General features: G+C 45.5%; 1 protein-coding gene across 7 annotated transcripts; it reads left to right on the plus strand.

Annotated features, from left to right (window-relative positions):
* The first annotated feature begins 633 nt into the window (after positions 1 to 633).
* Positions 634 to 22,990, plus strand: TMEM42 (transmembrane protein 42). 7 transcript variants are annotated; one of them, XR_014212408.1, is made up of 5 exons: positions 634 to 830; positions 7,181 to 7,327; positions 9,227 to 9,500; positions 12,218 to 12,326; positions 21,028 to 22,688. XR_014212408.1 is itself a non-coding variant. In XM_082193150.1 (3 exons), the coding sequence occupies exons 1-3, from the start codon at positions 672 to 674 to the stop codon at positions 9,362 to 9,364; spliced, it is 444 nt and encodes a 147-aa protein (XP_082049276.1). In that variant the 5' UTR covers positions 634 to 671; the 3' UTR covers positions 9,365 to 10,557. The 7 variants fall into 7 exon arrangements, 1 of the variants encoding a protein (XP_082049276.1); XR_014212410.1 differs by lacking the exons at positions 12,218 to 12,326; positions 21,028 to 22,688 and adding exons at positions 11,831 to 11,945; positions 12,060 to 12,211; XR_014212407.1 differs by lacking the exons at positions 12,218 to 12,326; positions 21,028 to 22,688 and adding an exon at positions 22,829 to 22,990.
* Positions 22,991 to 23,012: the final 22 nt, after the last annotated feature.

Here is a 23,012-nt window from a genome sequence, read left to right on the forward strand (position 1 = left end):
ACCAGCATCCCCTTTTGTCATTAGAACTACTTAATTCCTGAATCTAAGTCACAGGCTCACACCCTGTTCATATCTTGAATGTGCCCTTAAGACAGGATTTGTGAGGAAAGAGACAATGGGGAGGTTTCCCACTTTGACCTTAAAATTCTTATACACATGTCCAAATCTTCCTAATGTAGCTGCTTCATGGCTCTTTTTCAATCCTCTTCTCATCCCTCTGTTCTTTTTAAGCCATTTGCATAGCTATCGGCTCTTATAACTTGTTTCTAAAATAATGAATTCCCCCCTCTTTTCAACTTCCTTACTGCTAGTTGGTAGCTAGTACTGTTCCTGCTTAGGGGGTGGAGTTTTTTACCTGGGCTCCTTTTCCATTTTTTTTGTGCGTGTGTTCTCTGCCCTCCCCCTTGTTTCTCCTCAGTATATATATTTCTTCCACCTTCTCCCTCCCTCTGCGCATGTTGGGCATTTTTTAAAGGGATTTTCCCCCCTTAAAAATAAAGTGGTACAGAAATATAATAAAACTAAATACACTCTGTCTACGATCGCAGCCACTTCTTAAAAGAGGGCGGAGCAGGGCTGTCACGTGAGCTGACCCAACCCGGAAGAGCGTGTTTGGGAGCCACGTGGTGGGCGTCCCCTTGCGCACGTGTGTTTGGCGCGTCGGAGTCGCCATGCCAGCCGGCTGGGGGGCTGCCTTCGCCGCCGGGGCCGGTCTGTTGGGGGCGCTGGCCGCCTGCTCCGCAAAGCTGGCCCTGGGGGCGGATTACCTGCGGGGAGCCTGCGCCGCGGTCGTCGGAGGCGAGGAGGCGGCCTCTGGTGCCTGCTCCTGGGTAAGACGCGGCCTCTGCTCCCTCCCGAGGGCAGGATCGGGCGCAGCAGCGCTACGTTTGGGCAGCTGGGGAGGGATTTGTGGCCCGTTTGTCCCGGAAGAGACGAAAAAAAATTAATGGATGGATGTAGCGACGCGCGCAAAAGCAGCTGGGAAACCTCTCCAAGCGACCTTCCGAAAGCGCATCAGTTTTCATCCGTGCGTCTCATCCTACGCTGTGCTTTTAGTGTCTCGGGGTCTGATCCGTTTCCTGGCCACGGATCGCGCGCGTACACACACACACACACACACACACACGGTTTTACATAGGGGAAAGCAGAGATTTAAAAGAAACACGGCAAGCGCCCCGATGGTCCCGGTTTGTGCAAAGTTTTGGAGACGTCTTTGCTTTGCGCGCGCCAGAATTGCCAGTCTTGTCTGGGGTTTGGGGTGTCTTAGGAATTAAATTTCCGGCCGGGAGGCAATTTTCTAAGGCAGAGGGGAGTCGTGGCTTTTCAGTGAAACAAAAGCATCACATTGGAGCTTCAGAGACTGAGCTGTGCGTTGGGAAATCTCATGTGCAAATCTCACCTTTGCCATGAGGCGGCTCTCGAGTTCTCGCTCTCCAGCTGCAATATGGTGAAGAATCGTAATACCGAGGTTCTTGTAGGTCTGCAATTTGATCAGAGATGGGGAACCTTGCTGTAAAGTCAACCCCGAATTTAGGGAGCTGTGGGTGCATAGGGCACCTTTCTGACAGGGATCAGAATAATAATAATAAGAAGAAGAAAATCCTTTAAAAAAGGAACTTACCAAAAGGAACTATTGTGAAAATAAGAAATATCTAGGGGGAGTGGCAAAGGTCTTTGCTCAGGGCACCATATTACCAAGTCTGCCACTGGTCAAGTCAACTCCAGCTTTCAGAAATAAGAACCGTAGTGTCTTCTGCTTTGTTGTTGTTTAGTCGTTTAGTTGTGTCCGACTCTTCGTGACCCCATGGACCAGAGCACACCAGGCACTCCTGTCTTCCACTGCCTCCCGCAGTTTGGTCAAACTAATGCTGGTAGCTTCAAGAATACCGTCCAACCATCTCATCCTCTGTCGTCCCCTTCTCCTTGTGCCCTCCATCTTTCCCAACATCAGGGTCTTTTCCAGGGAGTCTTCTCTTCTCATGAGGTGGCCAAAGTATTGGAGCTTCAGCTTCACAATCTGTCCTTCCAGTGAGCACTCAGGGCTGATTTCCTTAAGAATGGATACGTTTGATCTTCTTGCAGTCCATGGGACTCTCAAGAGTCTCCTCCAGCACCATAATTCAAAAGCATCCATTCTTTGGCGATCAGCTTTCTTTATGGTCCAGCTCTCACTTCCATACATCACTACTGGGAAAACTATAGCTTTTACTATATGAACCTTCTGCTAAGTCTTCTGCTAAGGGCGTCCAAACACAGAGTGCACAAGTGCTGCAGCTTGTGGGAAATGGTATCCCTTTTTTTGCAGATGCCATAAGAAACCTGAGCATTGTGAGGCCCCCATTCTGTGGCTTCTCCCCAGCCAGCCAGCTTCCTGATGGTTGTGGTGCTGGAAGGAGTTACAGTTTGGGCTGCATTGCCTTGAGCTTTTCACAGGACTCCAGCTCCCACAGTGCAGCTTACCTGCAAAGGTAAATTTAAGGATCAAAGTAAAGTTGGGTGGATCTCCTGATCTTTTCTTTAAAAAATAAATAGATGAAATGCAGCCACCGTGGGCCACCAGCTTCTTCATTCTTTCCTTCCAGCACAGAATTGCCCTCCTCTTCCGTATGTTTGCCCTGTAGTTGGAGGACAAGGAAGCATCACTCTGCCTTCAGCTTCTCAGAGGGTATAAATGCTGTACTTAAAAAAATCATAACTAAAATTATGCGGCAAACAGTAAGTGTGGAGGAGGGCAAATCAGAAAATCAATACAGTGGTTCCTCGGGTTACAGACGCTTCTGGTTATGCGATTTTGGGTTGCGCACTGCACCAAACCCGGAAGTACCAGAATGGGTTACTTCCAGGTTTCTGCGCATGCGCAGCAGCACTAAATCACGCTTTGTGCATGCGCAGAAGCACCAAATTGTGACCCGCGCGTGCACAGACGCGGCAGGTTGCGAACGTGCCTCCCGCACAGATCACGTTCGCAACCCGAGGTTCCACTGTACGTGGGAGAGGGTGAAATACCCCAGAACTACAATTTTGTAGTCTGAATTTCCTTAGGAATGCGCCCATTGGGAGACCCAGCCACAGGTCTCCTGTGTAACATGTAGTTTGTCCTTAGATCCTCCTGGAAGATGCTTTTTTCCTCCTCTCTTGGCACACAGTGGGAAATGGATTGCTTCCCCATTCATCTTTAAGGTACAACACAAAAGCCTGCCTGGGTGGCCACCGGGTAACCGAAGGCACCCAAAGGTGTGGCAGAGGCCAGTTAATCCCCACGGTGAAGCAACGCCTTTCTCTTCTCTGTTTATTCAAAGGACCATTTATTTGTGCCCATTCCGTGCTTGATTCTCCCACCCGCACCCATTTCTTTTCCTTCTGGTATTCTGTCAGGTCCACCTTATGTAAGCTGCCTGCTGCGTAGGGCAGACCCACAAAGGCAGGATTTGCATTAACAACAGAAACCACATGTCCCTGTACATATTCACGGAGATTTTCAGGGTCATTTGCCCGTGGAGTTTCATCCTTGACAGACACACTTGGGACCCAAAGATGCAGTGGGAAATGCCTGAGGCAAGGTTTGGGTCATGCTGCAAGTCCATAATAATTGTAAATCATAATAATTTATTGACTTTTAGAAGACATCTGAAGCAGCCCTGTTTAGGGAAGTTTTTAATGTTTGAAGTTTTATTCTGTTTAATATTTTGTTGGGAGCCTCCCAGAGTGGCTGGGGAAACCCTGCCAGATGGGTGGGCTATAAATAGGTAAAGGGACCCCTGACCATTAGGTCCAGTCGTGGCCAACTCTAGGGTTGCAGCGCTCATCTCGCTTTACAGGCCGAGGGAGCCGGTGTTTGTCTGCTTCTGCAGACAGTTTTTCCCAGGTCATGTGGCCAGCATGACTAAGCCGCTTCTGGCGAACTAGAGCAGCGCACAGAAACGCCATTTACCTTCCCGCCGGAGCGGTACCTATTTATCTACTTGCACTTTGTGCTTTCGAACTGCTCGGTTGGCAGGAGCAGGGTCTGAGCAAAGGGAGCTCACCCCGTCGCAGGGATTCGAACTGCCGACCTTCTGATCAGCAAGTCCTAGGCTCTGTGGTTTAACCCACAGCGCCACCCGCGTCCCTTCCGGGCTATAAATAAATAAATAAATAAATATTTATTTATTTATTTATTTATTTATTTATTTTATTCATATCCCAGCCATCTGACTGGGTTTTCCCAGCCACTCTGGGTGGCTCGCAACAGAATAATAATAATAATAATAATAATAAAGAAGTGATAAAACATCCAACATTAAAAACTTCCCTAAACAGGGCTGCCTTCACATTACCATTCAAGAAAGGGAAATGATCTTTTAGACCATCCATGAAGATGGATATACAATCGTATTCCCCTGTGTCTTTGCATTTATATTATGGTGGCCAGAGTAGGGATCCTGCACCTTAAAATAGCAGTGTGGAAGAGGGAATTGCATGACAAGCTACCACTCTTCCTCACACCCATTTGCTTCGGGCCAGCCTAAGATGCTGTGTAGTCATGAACTGGCAGGATTCTGACAGTGAGCACACCGGGGAGAGGGGGGCAGTGGTCTGTGGGGAACAGTACCAGCCGGGAGACAAGAGTCAGGCAGGAGAAGCTTCGGAGCTGGAGGGAGAGGCAGGCCGGGCAAACGGAAGTGTTTCCCCACCCTCTCCCGCACCACCGTTTCCTAGAACCAGAAGGGGGCTGAAAAGGGATGAGCAGAGGACGTTGCCACACAGGCACAGTCTCTGGCTGCCTGCATGCAGCCCAACAGGGGAAGGTACATAAACTGGTGGAGGGAGAGTGGTCCCCTGTTGCTGCAATTGGTCCACAGAGTGCAGATCTGGGAACGGCTGCCTAGTCGCTAGATTGGTGTGTGTAGGAATCCAGAGCTGTAGAAGCGACTGTGTTATCTTTGTCAATAAAGAGTTGACAAAGAGTTGCATTGCCTGGAAAGTGCCCTTGACATGTGTCCAGTGCTCCCTCGGGCCTGTGTGAGGGTGTAAGCTGCTTTGGCTCTACATGTGTGGTTCTGTTTAAATCAATTTGCTCTGTGTGCGTGTGGCATGCGTACGGATATCTCTGTCCCCCGCAACAGGGCAATAAGCATGCAAATCTCACCTGAAGTTGCAAAAGCTATTTGCTAATAGGAAAGATTATTTGCCAAGCGCAATCGGACTTCGCTCAGAGTAAATACTTCAGAACTTGCCAATCAGAGTTTGTTTGAAGAAGGGTTCCTTGGAATGCTAAATTTAGTTGAGAAATGCTCAGTCAGTTTTTTTTTTTTCATTTGGCTAAGCTGTTTCCTGAATTGTAGAAGAAAGATCCTGCTCAAGAATGCTTGAATTGGGTGATGTCTCCTCACATTTAAAACTCTTGACAGGCTCATCCATAATCTTTTAGTATTCCGCTCTGAGTTGTTTATATCACCGGCTTCTGAACCAGAGTGAATCCAGATCAGAACTTGGCTTTAGCTAACTCTGAGGAAATATGGGGCACATAGGTAATTATATATAATACACCAACAAAGATCTGAACTGGGGCCAGAGTGGTCTTGTTTCTACTGACCCATTTTGCTTTCTTTACACTTATGCGTAAAAAGCAGTTGATTTTCCCCCCTACCCAAGCAAGCCTGTTTCCGTAGCTGTTGCAGAAGAAGTGAAACCATTTCCTCCACAGGACAGAAGCCGATGGAGCTAGCAAGGCAGAGCGCTTTGTCCCTGCTTGGCCAGCTCAGTCACTTACCTGGAGGGAATTCCTGGTCGCCAGCGGTGACCAAATGAGTGGTTAAAAACAAGGCTCCGTCAGATGCATCATAACCATCTGAATAAAGTTGACCAGTGTCTGTTTGTACCTTCTGAAATTTATGCCATCACGCACAGCTATGAGTTTGTTCTTCCAGAAGGATAGACTATAGAAGTTGACTGTAGCTCTGGCTCCTAGAGCCCATAAGGATATGCCTTCTTTTCCTCCAAACTCCAGCCATCGCCTCTGTGATCCTAAATTGTATGGAGGAAGATATGTTGTTGTTGTTTAGTCGTTTAGTCATGTCCGACTCTTTGTGACCCCATGGACCAGAGCACGCCAGGCACTCCTGTCTTCCACTGCCTCCTGCAGTTTGGCCAAACTCATGTTTGTAGCTTCAAGAACACTGTCCAACCATCTCGTCCTCTGTCGTCCCCTTCTCCTTGTGCCCTCCATCTTTCCCAACATCAGGGTCTTTTCCAGGGAGTCTTCTCTTCTCATGAGGTGGCCAAAGTATTGGAGCCTCAGCTTCAGGATCTGTCCTTCTGGGGAGCACTCAGGGCTAATTTCCTTCAGAATGGATAGCAGTATGAAGAATGGAGTAGTATGAAGACATACTACTACTATTTTCTTGGCCTCTTCTGGAGTTCTCCTTCATTCATTCATTCATTCATTTCTCTCGTTCTCTGTATAAAGACTTGATGGATGAGATTATCACCCCTCTTTTATTGTCCATTCCGGGTCGCCCAACCACCGCCACAGTGCCCTTTCTCTTGGCAGATCAGGATGAACAGGTGACAGCAAAGGTTGCAAGGTTTTTAGCTGGGGCAATCAGAATAAGGTCCACTATTTGACTATGGATTCAAAACCCTAAAATGTATTTTATATAATTGACTTTTTCTATTCTTTGTATATCGTATTGTTTTTTTATTGCTATAGCCGATGGCTGACGCAAATAAAGATTCATTCATTCATTCTTCCCCTGAAGAACTTCATACAAAACGAAGAATTGACCTGTGCCACAAACTAGATTTAATGCACACTCATATCAGAGCGCGCTGTAAAGTGATACCTATCGTCTTTTATATACTAAACTTTTATGCTCTTCCACATCCGTTTAATGCTCCTAACCCTTCTTTTAGATTCTTTTAGTGTTTTTTATATACCTTCTGTTTTAATACTTTTTAGCTTTCCAAAATGAATGTACCCCACGCTACTCATGCTGGTCTGTGACCGTAATAAAGATTTGATTGATTGAAAATGAAGAATGGAAATTGCTCTGTCGCCATTGGCACAGCAGATCCAGAACATGTTTTCTGCCTCCGCAGAGCTCCCTATTTTAGCAATGCAATTCCCTCAGATCTCCATCTCATGAAATGGGTGGGAAATGCAGTGCGGTTAAAATGTCCCTCCCCAATTGTTCCACAGTTGCCCATGATGCTTCGCATTGGATGTGGTGGCCTTGTCCTTGCATGCAACGCAGTCATGTGGACTTTCTTTGCCAAAGCCTTAAGGTACTCCTCCTCCTCGGCTACAGCAACTTTGACCTCAACAGCGTCTAACTTCATCTCTTCCGTAAGTACAAGTGACGCCTTAGGGACAGCCAGTGTGATCGGTCAAAGCATGTCCTGACTGCTTTTTTAAAAAAATTATTATTGTTTTTATTAAAGATTTTCTTGAATTACAGTGGTGCCTCGCAAGACGAAAAGAATCCGTTCTGTGATTCTCTTCGTCTAGCGGTTTTTTTGTCTTGCGAAGCAAACCCATTGACGGAATAGAGGATTAGTGCTATTAGCGCTATTAGCAGCTTTTAGCGGCTTTTAGCGGCTTATCAGCATATCGGATCAGCTGATAAGCGGCTTAGCGGCTTAGAAAAAGGGGGGGAAAGGGGAAAAAACCCGCAGGAACTCGCAAGACATTGTCGTCTTGCGAAGCAAGCCCATAGGAAATTTGTTTTGCGAAGCACCTCCAAAACGGAAAACTCTTTCATCTAGCGAGTTTTCTGTCTTGCGAGGCATTCGTCTTGCGGGGCACCACTGTACGTACATTTGCATGATACTTTTGGAAGACCAGTTTTTGAGTGAAATGATGAATTGGCAGGAAATTCCTATACAGTGGTACCTCAGGTTACATACGCTTCAGGTTACATACAATTCAGGTTATAGACTCCGCTAACCCAGGAATAGTACCTTGGGTTAAGAACTTTGCTTCAGGATGAGAACAGAAATCATGCTCCGGCGGCGCGGCGGCAGCAGGAGGCCCCATTAGCTAAAGTGGTGCTTCAGGTTAAGAACAGTTTCAGGTTAAGAACAGACCTCCAGAACGAATTAAGTACTTAACCCGAGGTACCACTGTACACTTTTTCTGTTCTTGGGTACTGTACTCCGTTCTCTACTTTTGTAACATAAATCAGGCTAGGAGAAAGAGCCGCGCAATGAAATTTAAGAATTGAACCCCAATGCTGCTAATAATATAATACGTTAAACCAGCACAAAATAGTGAGGCGTTGCTGCTGGAGGAGAAAATGGTATTTTTAGTGGTGTTCCTTACTTTAAAAAAAAATGTCTCTGAGCACGTACATGAATCCAGGTTGGCAACTTCGCTCAGTGCCACCTTTCAGAGTTGCTTTTAACCGAACCTCTGATAAGTCAGTCCTAATTTAATAGTGTCTTCTTGTAAAGTCCTTGCTTCAAGAACTCGCTTTCTGGAACCCCTTTAATAGGTGCTTGCGAGACTTGCGAGTGCTTGTGAGGCACTCTAGCAGAGGGAATCTTTAAAAAGAAGCTGTTTGTTCCTAAGAAGGAAAATGAAACGTCCAGATGTAAATGCAACGTAAAATTTTGGGATTAAAGCACCTATTTTTCTCCGATTTCAACGTACAGTGATACCTTGGTTCTCAAACACCTTGCTTCCAAACAACTTGGAACCCAGACACTGCAAACCTGAAGTAAGTGTTCCAGTTTGCGAACATTTTTCAGAAGCCAAATGTGTTATGCTTCCAATTTGAATGCCACGCTTCTGTTATGAGTGTTACTCTGAGGTCTGTCTGTTTGGGGCATTTATTTTGCTTTTTTTCTGGTTCTTTTTGTGGCTGTGTTCAGCTACAGATTGATTGATTGTGTGACCTGCAGTACGTTGTTTATTGCTTTCGTTTTATGGATCAATGGTCTCGTAGTAAAATTCATGTTAAATTGCTGTTTTAAGGGTTGTTTTTAAAAGTATGGAACGGATTGATCCATTTTGCATTACTTTCAATGGTAAGCACGCCTTGGTTTTGGAACAGACTTCCGGAACGGATTAAGTTTGAGAACCAGGGTACCACTGTATTCAGCTGCCCAGACCCCAGGGGTGGGGAACATCCAGCCAGTGGGCCAAGTTCGTTGCTATTATTACTATGTCTATCTTCTTCTCTTCCTTCCGAAGGAGTACAGGGTGGCAGTTGCTTGAGCAGAAGTCTCCTTCTTGTCTTTTCAGGCTTTTCTTGGCAAGTTGCTCTTTGGAGAGACTCATGCCCTGTTGTGGTGGATAGGAATATCCTTAACCCTTCTCGGACTTTTGCTGCTCCACACGACACCACCCTTAGCAGAAGAAAAGAAGGAAAAGAAGAGATGAAAACTCACCTGTGGGTTAAAACAACCACCACCCGGGCCTTCCGGCTTGCTTTACCTAGCCTGTTACCTCTCACGTTTCTTCATTGGGATGGATTTTGAGCCAATAGCGTCGTCGTACTGCAAAGACTACGGCATGGGTAGGCAAACTAAGGCCCGGGGGCCGGATGCGGCCCAATCGCCTTCTAAATCCGGCCCGCGGATGGTCCAGGAATCAGCATGTTTTTACATGGGTAGAATGTGCCCTTTTATTTAAAATGCATCTCTGGGTTATTTGCGGGGCATAGGAATTTGTTCATATTTTTTCTCCAAAATATAGTCCGGCCCCTCACAAGGTCTGAGGGACACTGGGCCGGCCCCCTGCTAAAAAGGTTTGCTGACCCCTGGACTACGGGGACAAGGTGACAGTGCAACATAGTATGAAGGAGGAGGGCATTTGAGGAGAGACATTGGCGTCTCCCTGGCCTCTGAGGTAACACTTTGGGGCATTTGGTAAATGGCAGTTAACCACAGAGCTAGACTTCAAATGTGGCCCAGAGCTATCAGGACTTCTTGAAGCAAATCTTCTTTCACAGTTTCTAAAGGGGATGCCATTGGTTCCTTTGGCTAGGCTGACAAGTCAATGCATTTGTCTGGACCAACATGCGTGTTGAGCACTGACATGTATTCATACATGCACTACCCAGAGGCTTAGGCTCTTCGGCTAGCAGTGCCATTTTTCTAGAAAAAGAGGTGCCAGAGCTCACCATGAACACCTCCTTTGTTCTCTTAGAATGGCAATGGCGCCCACCTGAGAGGTGCCAGAACTGAGTTCTGGCTGAAGAAAAGCCCTGTCTGCTAGCATGCATTTGTTACAAATGTGTGTTTACCTGTAATCTTAATGCCCACAAGAAGTTCTCACACAGAAGAAATAATAAAGCAGGCATGCCCAAAGTCCATTTTGGGGGCCTAATCCAGCCCGCCATTCGGTTCAATCCTGCCCCTGTGGCAGTTTATTTCCTGGGGTAAGCCCTAAAAAAAGCTGAACAACTTCAATCCAAAAAAAAGGTCAACTTTGGTCAGCCCTCACGCATGTTCACTTCATCAAATCTGGCCCTCTTTGGAAAAGGTTTGGGCACCTCTGAAATAAAGGAAGACTGGTTTATTACATGAAATGAAAGTGACAGAATATACGAACGCTGCTTCAGACAGCAAAATTTCAATATTTCTATCGTTCTGTTGTCTCCTCCTAGAGTTCCCTGCCTGTTTCCCGTTTTGTTTATTCTGCTTAATTAAAAGTTGAAAGAATATAATCCTGGTGAGCTAAATGACTAAACTGGTTATCCTTGTTTGTTTGCTGTCTTAAACTTATCTTGCTATTTATCTAGGTGGGAACCATTCTTCTACAGGAGGTGTTGATTAAATTTGGCCAGTAACTAGATTGCATGTGGTGATCTTGACACACAAGTGTTAGGAGCTCAAAATGTCTCCTTGATGCCTTCCAGGACAGGTTTGAGATAAGACTGGCACCAGGTTCAAGAAAAGTTCATAATGGAGATCTTTACTCATATTAAGTTATGCCAGCCTTTACTCATGTCATGATCTACGGTAATAAACAATAGAAAAAGTTCAGATGGACACACACCTCTTCACACTAATTCTACATTTGCTTGCCTCTCCCACTTCACAGATTGTGTATGTATTTTACACCTAGTCTTTCTTTTATCTGTTCCAGTTTAACTGCACGTAATAGGCTTTAAATGACAGAGCCAAACTTGAAAACACATGGATTGATGTTTCTGGGAACATTGCTTGGTATAATCCCGTAGCAACTGTTAGCAAACCTTTTTTGTCTTCTCGGCACCTAACCTTCATTTGTTCAAATGTAATCAGACCCTGATAAGGCTGAATTTGAACCCAAATTCAGCCAGAGTCACTGAGCTAACCACCAACCGTGATGCCCATTTGCCCATCTGTGAAATGGAAAGAGTATGTGACCTCCTTAGGGTTTGTGGTAGACCAGGTGTGGGGAACATGGTCTTCATTTCATGCAAGTGGTAAAGAATAAATGCAACAAGGAAGTGTGGTTTAGGCTGGAATCTTAAGGAATCTTTTTTAAAAAAAGATTTTTATTGATACAGCAAGAAAAAAGAAAAAAACACAAATACCAAATTACACACAGGAATAACCATAGAGACATAATTTTCTTAGCAAACAATAAAACATATATTGGTCTTAACACTAAAGACCTGACCTCCTGTCTATTCCATATTTTGATTTCATATTACTTATTGCCAATACACACTTTTATCATAATCAAACTTTTTCTTAATATATCTAATTTCTTATATCTACCTTGCAACTATTACTGAAGTTCCTCGAATGCTGCAACAGAATTTAAACTACTATATTTATTTTTCAGATATTCTTTGAAAACCTCCCATTTTGAAACAAATTCCTGTTTTGATTTATTCTTTATTTTTTCTGATAGACCATCTAATTTGGCATATTCTGTCAGCTTTTGGATCCAATCTTGAATAGAGGGGATTTCATTACTCTTCCATTTTGCCGCGATCAGAACTCAAGAATCTTAAAGGAAAGTACAGGTATCTCAAAGCAAAAGATCTCAAAGCACAGGGATCTCAAAAGCACCTAATTTTCTGTGACACCACTGTTTGCCTGTTCATAAGACTTCTTGTGTCTGTTCTGTTCTTCCATAGAACACACTACATCAGGGTCTGTCGCACCTTTCTCAGAAAAAAATAATAATTACCCAGCGCACCCCTGGAAATCTACCTTCTTTAAGTGAACAAAGATGCAATGACAAATTGGTGTTCTTTTTATGTATCTATATTTCTACCTACATCCTACAACATAGGAAAGAAAGATGCTGTCGACGGACTTGACCACAGATCAGTTTTAACTTGCATTTTGTGTGTGTTTGGAAAATAAAGTAATCACTTCAACTTCAACTCTGCATTACATTGGTAAGCGTCATTACGCAACAGGTGAAACGTTGTGAATTTTCAAGAAATTCTTTCTTTATGCTTCCACACACACCCCTTATTTTTATTCATTGCCCCCCAATTGCACACAAGGCTACTACTGCCCTGCCCCCCAGGATCATTCCAGAGTCCCCCAGGGGGGCGGTATCGCCCACTTTGGGAAACTGATTTACAGAAAAGGAAAATGCAAAAATAATTGTTGCTCACTCGAGGAAGGAGCAGCTGGTCTGATCTCTGGTTTGCTTTAAGTCCCATCACTGTAGATCACCAAAAGGTTGGTATCAAAAGTACCAATTCACCAGGGTCCGGTAGCACAAGAGGCCAATGACTGACTCTGCTGCTTGACCAAATTGTAGCTTAAAAACTGGTAAAGGACCCCTGGACAGTTAAGTCCAGTTAAAAGGGGACTCTGGGGTTGAGGCGCTCATCTCACTTTCAGGCCAAGGGAGATGGTGTTTGTCCACAAACAGCTTTCTGGGTCATGTGGCCAATATGACTAAATCGCTACTGGTGCAACAGAACACCGTGATGGAAACCAGAGCGCATGGAAACTCCGTTTACCTTCCCGCTGCAGTGGTACCTATTTGTCTACTTGCACTGGTGTGCTTTCGAACTGCTAGGTTGGCAGGAGCTGGGACAGAGCAACGGGAGCTAACTCCATCGTGGGGATTCGAACTGCCAACCTTCTGATTGGCAAGCCCAAGAGGCTCAGTGGTTTAGACCACAGCGCCACCCAGACATCAGTCTTTCCTGCTAACTAACTTGACAGCCTGGCACCTTGACGTGTTCCCAATTGAGCTATGGCCTGTTTGCTACTTGTCTGCTTCCTCTCTTCTTTCTATCTCTGCTTGTAAATTGATCAGTTAAAAGTATAATTAGTACAAAAAGAAAAAGAAAAAAAAAAGGTAAAGAACCCCTGGATGGTGAGTCCAGTCAAAGGTGACTATGGAGTTGCAGCGCTCATCTCGCTTTCAGGCCGAGGGAGATGGTGTTTGTCCACAGACAGCTTTCGGGTCATGTGGCTAATATGACTAAATTGCTACTGGCACAACGGAACACCGTGATAGAAACCAGAGCTCACGGAAATGCCGTTTACCTTCCCGCCGCAGTGGTACCTATTTATCTACTTGCATTGGTGTGCTTTCGAACTGCTAGGTTGGAAGGAGCTGGGACAGAGCAGCAGGAGCTCACTCTGTCGTGGGGATTCAAACTCCCAACCTTCTGATTGTCAAGCCCAAGAGGCTCAGTGGTTTAGACCACAGTGCCACCCAGACCACCACATCAGTCTTTCCTGCTAACTAGCTTGACAGCCTGGCACCCTGACTTGTTCCCAATTGAGCTATGGCCTGTTTGCTACTTCTCTGCTTCCTCTCTTCTTTCTATCTCTGCTTGCAAATTGATCAAAAAGTAAATTCCGCTGAAACGGTGGAGCTTCCTTTCAAATAAATGTGTTTAGGAGTGAGCTGTGAATGTAAGAATATAAGAAAGGTTAAGTAACACAGTTGCTTCAGTGATTTTGGAGAAGAGACTCTGTTGCTCTATCACTCCAATCGAGCCGTTTGCAGATTGGCAGCCCATCCGTTATTTGACATTTTAAAGACGTTTGGGCAATCTCAGCAAATTGGAACATCGTTTTTCAACCAAGTTCCTTTCTGTGCCAGTCCCACAGCTAGAAGCCTTACCAGCAAGAGCTCCTGGGCTTGTCGTGGTTGGCAAGACTCCTCCATCTCTGACAAAAGCTTAAAGGTGACCTACAAAAAGCAAAGTAGGGAGTTGGACTTGTGCCATTTGTCACCTTCCTCGGGTGACAAAGAGCACCTCCTTTTCAGTTCCTGATTCTCTCACAAAGCTATTCAGGCTTTTGCTTGTCTTGGAAGAATATAGATGATGAAAGAATTGTTGGCAAGATTTTGACAGCATGGAGAGAGAGAGAAATGAGGAGACACATATTTTTATTTGGCCTGCTAACACTCTGTGGGAAGAAAAACACAAATATATTGTTTGAAAATACAACGCTGCTTCTGGTTTTTTGTTTTCGAAAACATCATGGGGGTAATTAATGTATTAGTTTGAAGACTTTTCCATTACAGGAGAGAGCAGAATACATTAACAAGCATCACATTGTACCCATTACAAGTGTAACCATCAAATATTCTCTCTTCAAAGTCACTAGAGATCAAATTTGTTGAAAGTGGAACAGGTTGTGCATGAAAAATCACACAGGAGAGAGTTTTAACAGGGCATCGTTGTTTTAGAGTCGGCATATATTGGCCATCAGAAACATTTCCCCCTGAAATATTTCCATAGATATTTTGGCCATTATAAGCAATTCTCATACGTTGCCAAATCACTGATACTTACCGTATATTGTTAAAAGCCTTGGGCATCTATTTGATGGGGAAGTGAAACAGAGATTTGCTGAGATAAAATAAATGAATAAAATTTGCTCTTTAGGAACACCAGCATTTTAATGGAAAAGGAGAAGATACTATAAGGCTGCATTTAGCTTGTAAACTGCCCGAAAAGCCATTTTGATAAAGGATAGCATTGACAGTTTATTTGAATCAGTGTTGGTGATCTGTTCAGGGTTTTGTGGCTCGCTGATATTTTCACCCTCCACCATGATACTGTTTAATGTGTCGCTGGTTTATAAAGTGTCTTATAAATTAAAAAATTAAATGATTTCTCTGAATGCATCCTTAGCCTGCCAGCCCTTGGGAGGCGAAAGGCAGGAGTAGAATAATAGGATGGTAGAGTTGGAAGAATTAGCCCAACTCTCTGCAATGCAAGAATCTTTTGCCCAATGTGAGTCTCACGACCCTGAGATTTAAGAGTCTTGTGCTCTACCGATTGAGATATGCTCCCTGTACAAGGCCTCTCTTGGCATATGTACTTTGCAGCCTGTCCTGGGGGCTATTGTGCCGAGTCTATAATACGATACAGTAATCTTTATTGTCATTGTCCCATACAGAACAACAAAACTGAAAAAAATCAACATTCAGAAACCAACAAGCCTGCTATCCCATCTATCCCAGCCTGGTTAATCCCCTAAAAACTCTGATACCCCATAATTAAATACAATAGACTCCCATAGAGACTACCTTACACTATGTTTAAAACCAAAATCGCATTTGGATAGAAACTGTTTCTCAGGTGGCTAGTCCTAGTCTTTATAACCCTGTACCTTCTTCCAGACAGCATCTTAAAAAGCAGAGACATCACCTTGCCAACAAAGGTCCGTGTAGTTAAAGCTATGGTTTTCCCAGTAGTGATGTATGGAAGTGAGAGCTGGACCATAAAGAAGGCTGATCACCAAAGAATTTATGCTTTTGAATTATGGTGCTGGAGGAGACACTTGAGAGTCCCATGGACTGCAAGATGATCAAACCGATCCATTCTTAAGGAAATTAGCCCTGAGTGCTCATTGGAAGGACAGATCATGAAGCTGAAGCTCCAATACTTTGGCCACCTCATGAGAAGAGAAGACTCCCTGGAAAAGACCCTGAAGTTGGGAAAGATGGAGGGCACAAGGAGAAGGGGACGACAGAGGATGAGATGGTTGGGCAGTGTTCTCGATGCTACCAGCATGAGTTTGACCAAACAGTATGAGGCAGTGGAAGACAGGAGTGCCTGGTGTGCTCTGGTCCATGGGGTAACGAAGAGTCGGACATGACTAAACAACAACAACACCTTCTTCCAGAAGGCAGAAGCTGAAAGAGATCATTTCCGGGATGCGCACTATCCTGCAATATCTCTGCAGCTTTCTTGTGACACCTGGAAGCATAGATTTGATCCAAGGTGGGAAGAGTGCACCCAGTTATTCTCTCCGCAGTCTTTACAACCCTGGACAGCATTGTTTTTTCCCTGACCGTGCAGCTCCCAAACCACACACAGAGACCATAAGTTAATACATTCTCGACAGTGCAATGGTAAAATGCCACCAACAGGTCCTTTGAGAGATTGTTTTCCGGGGGATTCTCAGAAAATATAACCTGTGCTGTGCTCTCTGCATTAGGTCTTTACTGTTTACTCCCCAGGTTAGGTCTGTGGAGAACCGGTCTCTTGAAAAACGGCATTTGTATTGACAAAAGCCTTAATCCTTTGGCTGCCACAAACACCTAGCATTGCCTTTTGACTTGCACTCATGCAGTCGATGGAGACACTGGCATCTTTTTCTCTGCTGAGACCCAAAATCACCCCTCTCTCTTTTTCTGGCAGTGTATTCTTGCGTGAAAGATAAACCAGAAAGTCCAGTTGATGATGCTTTCTTCCAGGCATGTCAGACCATAGTCTTTGCAGGTTCCCAAATGTGGGTTTCCTCCAAGTGAAGCCAGGACTTACAAAAATAAACCTTTGTACAGTAGTGGCAAGAAGATCAAACCTCTCCATTCTGAAGGAAATCAGCCCTGAGTGCTCACTGGAAGGACAGATCCTGAAGCTGAGGCTCCAATACTTTGGCCACCTCATGAGAAGAGAAGACTCCCTGGAAAAGACCCTGATGTTGGGAAAGATGGAGGGCACAAGGAGAAGGGGATGACAGAGGATGAGATGGTTGGACAGTGTTCTTGAAGCTACAAACATGAGCCTGACCAAACTGAGGGAGGCAGTGGAAGTGCCTGGTGTGCTCTGATCCATGGGGTCATGAAGAGTCGGACACGACTAAACAACTAAACAACAACAACAGTAGTGGCATCCTCACCATTGTTACCCAGTGAAATTCCCTTTGGTTTAGGATGACCTGAAATTCACAGCGTGTTGTGATGGCCTGGGGCTCGGGCTTGGACTTCGAACCAGAGGAGTCTCAGTCTGCACCAGATCCTTTGCCTCAGGCGTCATCTGAACCAAGTCTGGGGCCTGATCCTGAAGAGTCCCAGTCTACACAGGTTCGCCTGCAACAAACACCAGGTGGGCCGAGTCGGGCCTGAGCCTGCCCGGGCTCCAGATGCGGGGATTACCTCGTTGCCTCCAGCTGGGTCATCGCTTACAGCTGCTCCACTACCGGTTTGGTCAGGGGAGGCTGAGGCGGCCCCTGGGTCTAGTAACCACCGACGTCTCCCGAGCTGCAGAGACTGAGGTCTGAGAGAAGGAGAGACCTGATACTCGCAGGAGGAGTGCTCGCCTTTGGGCGAAACAGGGAGGTGAGTCGCAGGGGAATCAAGACCAGCCGCTACCCCAACAAAGATAAAAGGTTGTCGGACCCCACGCCAGGTTGCGGGAGCAACATTGCCGTATGCTAGATCCTGCCTGAGATCCTGTACCTGTCCTTGCCTGGTTTCCTGCCTCATGCCCTGCCTTGGCCCTATCGGACTGACTCCTAGCGGAACCTTGGGATTCTGGACCTGTCCTGGACCGCGTTTCACAGGTTATCCCCGGGCCCAGCACACCTGTTGTACTTGGAAAGAGAATTACATGAAAATGATGTACACAGTGGTATTTGACTCCTACCAAGCTGGCAAAAACGTATAGGACAAGTACAAATACCGTACTTTTCGTCCCATAGGGCGCACCGGCCCAAAGGACGCACCTAGTTTTTTTGGGGGGGGAAATAAAGGGGGGGAAATTTCCTTTATTTTCCCCCCCAAAACCAGGTCAGGGAATCCAAACCAGGTCGGGGAACAGCGGGATGGCGGCGCTCCGCCTCCCCGCTGTCCCCCGAGCTTGTGGGGCTGGCTCTGGGGAGAAGCACGCTTTTCCCCGCTGCCAGCTTTCAAACCAGGTCGGGGAACAGCGGGATGGCGGCGCTCCACCTCCCCGCTGTCCCCCGAGCTTGTGGGGCTGGTGGTGGGGAGAAGCACGCTTTTCCCCGCCGCCAGCCTCCAAACCAGTTCAGGGAACCGAGACTTCGAGATGCAGGCTGCTATCCGCAAGCCTAGGGAGCCCGACGGGAACTCCCGCGGGCTCTCAAGGCTTGCGGAGAGCTGCGCAAAGCCTGGAGAGCGAGAGGGGTCGGTGCACACCGACCCCTCTCGCTCTCCAGGCTTCAGCGAAAGCCTGCATTCGCCCCATAGGACGCACACACATTTCCCCTTCATTTTTGGAGGGGGAAAAGTGCGTCCTATAGGGCGAAAAATATGGTACCTGATGGAAATGTAAAGAAAAAGAAGGTACTTTTTATCATACGTGGTGGACCTGTAAGGTGGTAAACACTTTCTGGGAGATGATATATAATGAATTGGAAAAAAAATGTTTAAAACAACTTTTGTTAAAAAAACAGAAACTTGTTATTAGGAATTACAGGTACCAATATACCAAAGGAGCAGGAAAGACTCTATGTATGGAACAACAGCCGCTCAGATGTTATTAGCCCAGAGTTGGAAAGAAGATGAAGTCCCTATCAGAGAAGAATGGCAAACCAAGCACTGTAAGCAGATGGGACCATTGGCAGGATTTTGATTTCATTCGTCGTGTAACGGTTACCATGGAAAATATGGACTGACATAATAGCTAGAGTTTGGAAGAAGGTGCTGTTTAAAATGTTTAAAATGGGGCTCCAGGGGTGGGGTGGGGTGGGGGGAAATCCTAAGATTCTGAGGAATCTCTGTATATGTATTTTAATTTTTTTTATAATTTTGTGTTGGAAAATCAAAAATGTTTTTTAAAAAAAAATAAAAAGATGGCCCATTTCAAGTTTGGTTCAGGTTTTTAAAAAAAGAAACCAGAATTTTAAAACGGGCATTGGGGAGGAGAGCTGTGCTACACCCTAAAGACTAGGGATGGATAAACCTTATATTTTTGCTTTCTGTCTTTTTTCTGTTTTGCCTATCTTCAATTTAGATCTCGCCATCTCTGCATCAGTTTTTAATATTTAGAAACGGTCTGCATAAAAATTCTTATACCTCTTCATGCACATTTCTTCTTTTGCAGAAGTTGACTTCCGATAAAACTCCTTTACTCTGAAGTAAGTTCTACTTAGTTTGAGGTAGCTCATTGCCAAATGAGCATATAGAAAACGGCAGTTTCCCAACAACAGTACCCTAAGCCTGGGGGGGGGGTTGAAAATTGCAAAAATAGAAGCCTGGGGGAGCTTCTATTGCTTGTGCAGAAATAGGTTTTCCTGGGTGAATTTCCTCCACTAAGGCTTAGAAAAAACTATTAGGATTCCCAGGTTTCTTATATTGTCTGTCACATAATGCAGCAATTGTGAGAGGGAGCACATCACTCATATTCCCAATTCCCACAATACAAACTTGTGGTGAAAGGAGGGTGGGAATTTTAACTTTTCTCCTAAAAAAAGGGAGACACAACTTAGTTGTTAGGTTTCAACTTTCATCACCACCAGCCTGCTGAAGGGCCACATGTTATCCATCCTTGCCCCTAGGATGTTCAAATTAAAAGCATTAATACCACTAACTGCTTGGCAGATGTAGTTACCCAAACTAGCAACCCCAGTCAACATTTGTATCTAATTGTATCTAAGGGACGCAGGTGGCGCTGTTGTCTAAACCACTGAGCCTCTTGGGCTTGCTGATCAGAAGGTCGGCAGTTCAAATCCCAACAACGGAGTGAGCTCTCGTTACTCTGTCCCAGCTCCTGCCAACCTAGCCATTTGAAAGCATGCCAGTGCAAGTAGATACTGTATTTTTCGCCCTATAGGACGCACCTTTTCCCCTCCAAAAATGAAGGGGAATGTGTGTGTGCATCCTATGGGGCGAATGCAGGCTTTCGCTGAAGCCTAGAGAGTGAGAGGGGTCGGTGCGCACCGACCCCTCTCGCTCTCCAGGCTTCAGGAAGCTCTGCGCAACCCTCGGGAGACCGGCTCCGAGGGTTGCGCAGAGCTGCCTGCAGTCTCGGGATCAGCGCAGCTCTGCGCGGTCACTGGGAGCGGGGCGCGAAGTCCCGCCCCGCTCCCGATGGCTGCGCAGAGCTGCCTGCAGTCCCGGGATCAGCGCACTTCTCCCCATAGCCAGCCCCACAAGCTCGGGGGACAGCGGGGAGGCAGAGCGCACCTTCCCGCTGTTCCCCGACCTGGTTCTTCCAGCCCCACACCTGGGGGGGGAATAATTTTTTTCCCCTTTATTTCCCCCCCAAAAAACTAGGTGCGTCCTATGGGCCGGAGCGTCCTATGGGGCGCAAAATACGGTAAATAGATACCACTGTGGCGGTAAGGTAAACAGTGTTTCCATGTGCTCTAGTTTCCGTCACGGTGCACCATTGCACCAGAAGCGGTTTAGTCCTGCTGGCCACATGACCCAGAAAGCTGTCTGTGGACAAACACCAGCTCCCTTGGCCTGAAAGCGAGATGAGTGCTGCAACTCCATAGTCGCCTTTGACTGGACTCACCATCAAGGGGTCCTTTACCTCCCCCCCTTTTTTTTTTACTAATTACCACTTTTAACTGTGTGATGGTGGGGGAAGCCATGTTAGAACCAGCTATCTATGCCAACTTGTATCACAGAAAACGTGCTACCTATATGCTATGTCTATATGCGTTAAATTAAACCTATATCCCAGCAGTGGGAACGTAATTGTTTCCGAAGAGCTGGCCTTGGAAATCCTAGCCTTGAGGCTTCACAAACCAGCCACTTTGTGGAGTCATATACCAAAGGTGGAGAGGTGTTAGGTCAATAATTTTTCTTCTTCTCTTGGACAATTATGGGTTTTAGATATGTTTACTCCCAATCAATATTTGCTGTACTCAGCAGTCCACAACTTATGACCGCTGAAACATTATTATTTGCTTTAGGTGTTGACTGGTTCAGAAAAAAGGTGGTGTCTGTTTCTGTAATCTCTGCAGTGTAAAGAAACAGGTAACTAACTTTATATAGTAAAAACTCTCTAGGTTGAAATGGGCAATAAAACACTTTTTCAGCAATAGTCCTTTGAAAGTCAGGACTGAAATTAGCACCCTTCAACTTAATGGTTATTTTTCTTCTTCTTTACCCTTTTAAAGATCATGAATGGCAAATGCTATGAACGAATGCTTCTTTTTTACCAAACACTTCCTTAAAATAGAGACGATTAACATAGAGCGCATTGCAATAGTCCGAGCAGGAGATAACCAGCGCATGCACCATTCTGGCAAGAAGGGTCTCAGCTGGTGTTATATGGTCTCGGCAGTCGCTCCCAGTCACCAGTCTAGCTGCCACATTCTGGATTAGTTGTAGTTTCCGGGTCACCTTCAAAGGTAGCCCCACATAGAGCGCATGGCAGTAGTCTAAGCAGGTGATAACTAGAGCATGCACCACTCTGGTGAGACAGTCTGTGGGCAGGTAGGGTCTCAGCCTGCGTACCAGATGGAGCTGGTAAACAGCTGCCCTGGACACAGAATTGACCTGTGCCTCCATAGACAGCTGTGAGTCCAGAATGACTCCCAGGCTACGCACCTGGTCCTTTAGGGGCAAGGTTACCCCATTCAGGACCAGGGAGTCCTCCACCCCCGCCCACCCCCATCCCCCAGAAACAGGACTTCTGTCTCTTCAGGATTCAACTTCAATCTGTTAGCCGCCATCCATCCTCCAACCATCTCCAGACACTCACACATTTTTTTGTGTGTGTCCTTAAACTATCAGCTGCTGTAAGGCCCAAGCAGGAAGCATAATTTCAGTGTTTATGCAAAGGCAATTAACCCTTTCTCTTTGTGTTGCTATTCTGCTGAAAATGGTTTCAGACGATGGACTTGTAAAAGGGTAAAAGAATATTGGGAAATAATTTATAATGAATTGGAAAAAAGAACGTTTTAAAGTACTTTCCCCCCAAAAATAAAGTCCTTTTTGTTGGGGATAATTCAGATAATTCAGATGGAAATTCCCAGGTGTCAAAAAAGACTATTTATGTATGCCACTACTGTGGACCGTGTTTTGTTAGTCCAAAAATGGAAAATGAGGGAGGTCCCAACTAAAGAAGAATGACAGCTTAAACTGATTGAACACACGCAGCTCGCAGACTTAACTTATACAATAACAGAACAAGAAGAATATACGTTTAAAGAAGATTGGAGAATGTTTAATGTATATATGGTTGAAGTTTGTGACATTTGAAAACGTTGGCAGCATTAAGAAAAATTCAACAGTGTAAATAAGTTTTGATGGATGTAAAAATGGAATACTGAATGGCTTAGTTCAGGCACAGGCAAACTCCTGCTCTCCAGATGTTTGGGACTATAATTCCTATCATCCCTAGCTAACAGGACCAGTGGTCAGGGATGATGGAATTGTAGTCCCAAACATCTGGAGGGCCGGAGTTTGCCTATGCCTGGCTTAGTTTATGTAAAATATGCATAGATCTATGGCATGCAAATTGAACCATGGAAGGAGAAGAAGGGAAGTCATTGCTGTTTTAAGGTTGTTCAAATGAGTATTCTAAAATGTAAAATAGAAAAAAAATATATACAAAAAAGAAAGAAAATGGTTTTGGATGAGCTGCTTAAAGTTGGTCAATCTGGCTGGCGAGGCTTCAGCCAGGCACATCCTCCTGTTGTAAGGGGAATGACAATTGTTGTGCTTCCATGGAGACTAATGGTTACATCTGTTTGATTTTTTTCTCAGGGGCAAGTGGGGGCCACATTACCAGTGGTGGGTGAGCCCCAAAGACCAAAGCACACAAATGACACAATAACCTGGCCATGCCAGAAGAGTTTGCAGTGTTTCCTCACTGAGCTAAGAAAGGGGCTGCCTGTTTTCAGCACACAGCAGAGAAACTAGCTTCTCCTCCTCCTCCTCCTCCTCCTCC

The sequence above is a fragment of the Podarcis vaucheri genome (assembly GCF_965113315.1).
Source record: "Podarcis vaucheri genome assembly, chromosome: 12".
Lineage (NCBI taxonomy): Eukaryota > Metazoa > Chordata > Lepidosauria > Squamata > Lacertidae > Podarcis > Podarcis vaucheri.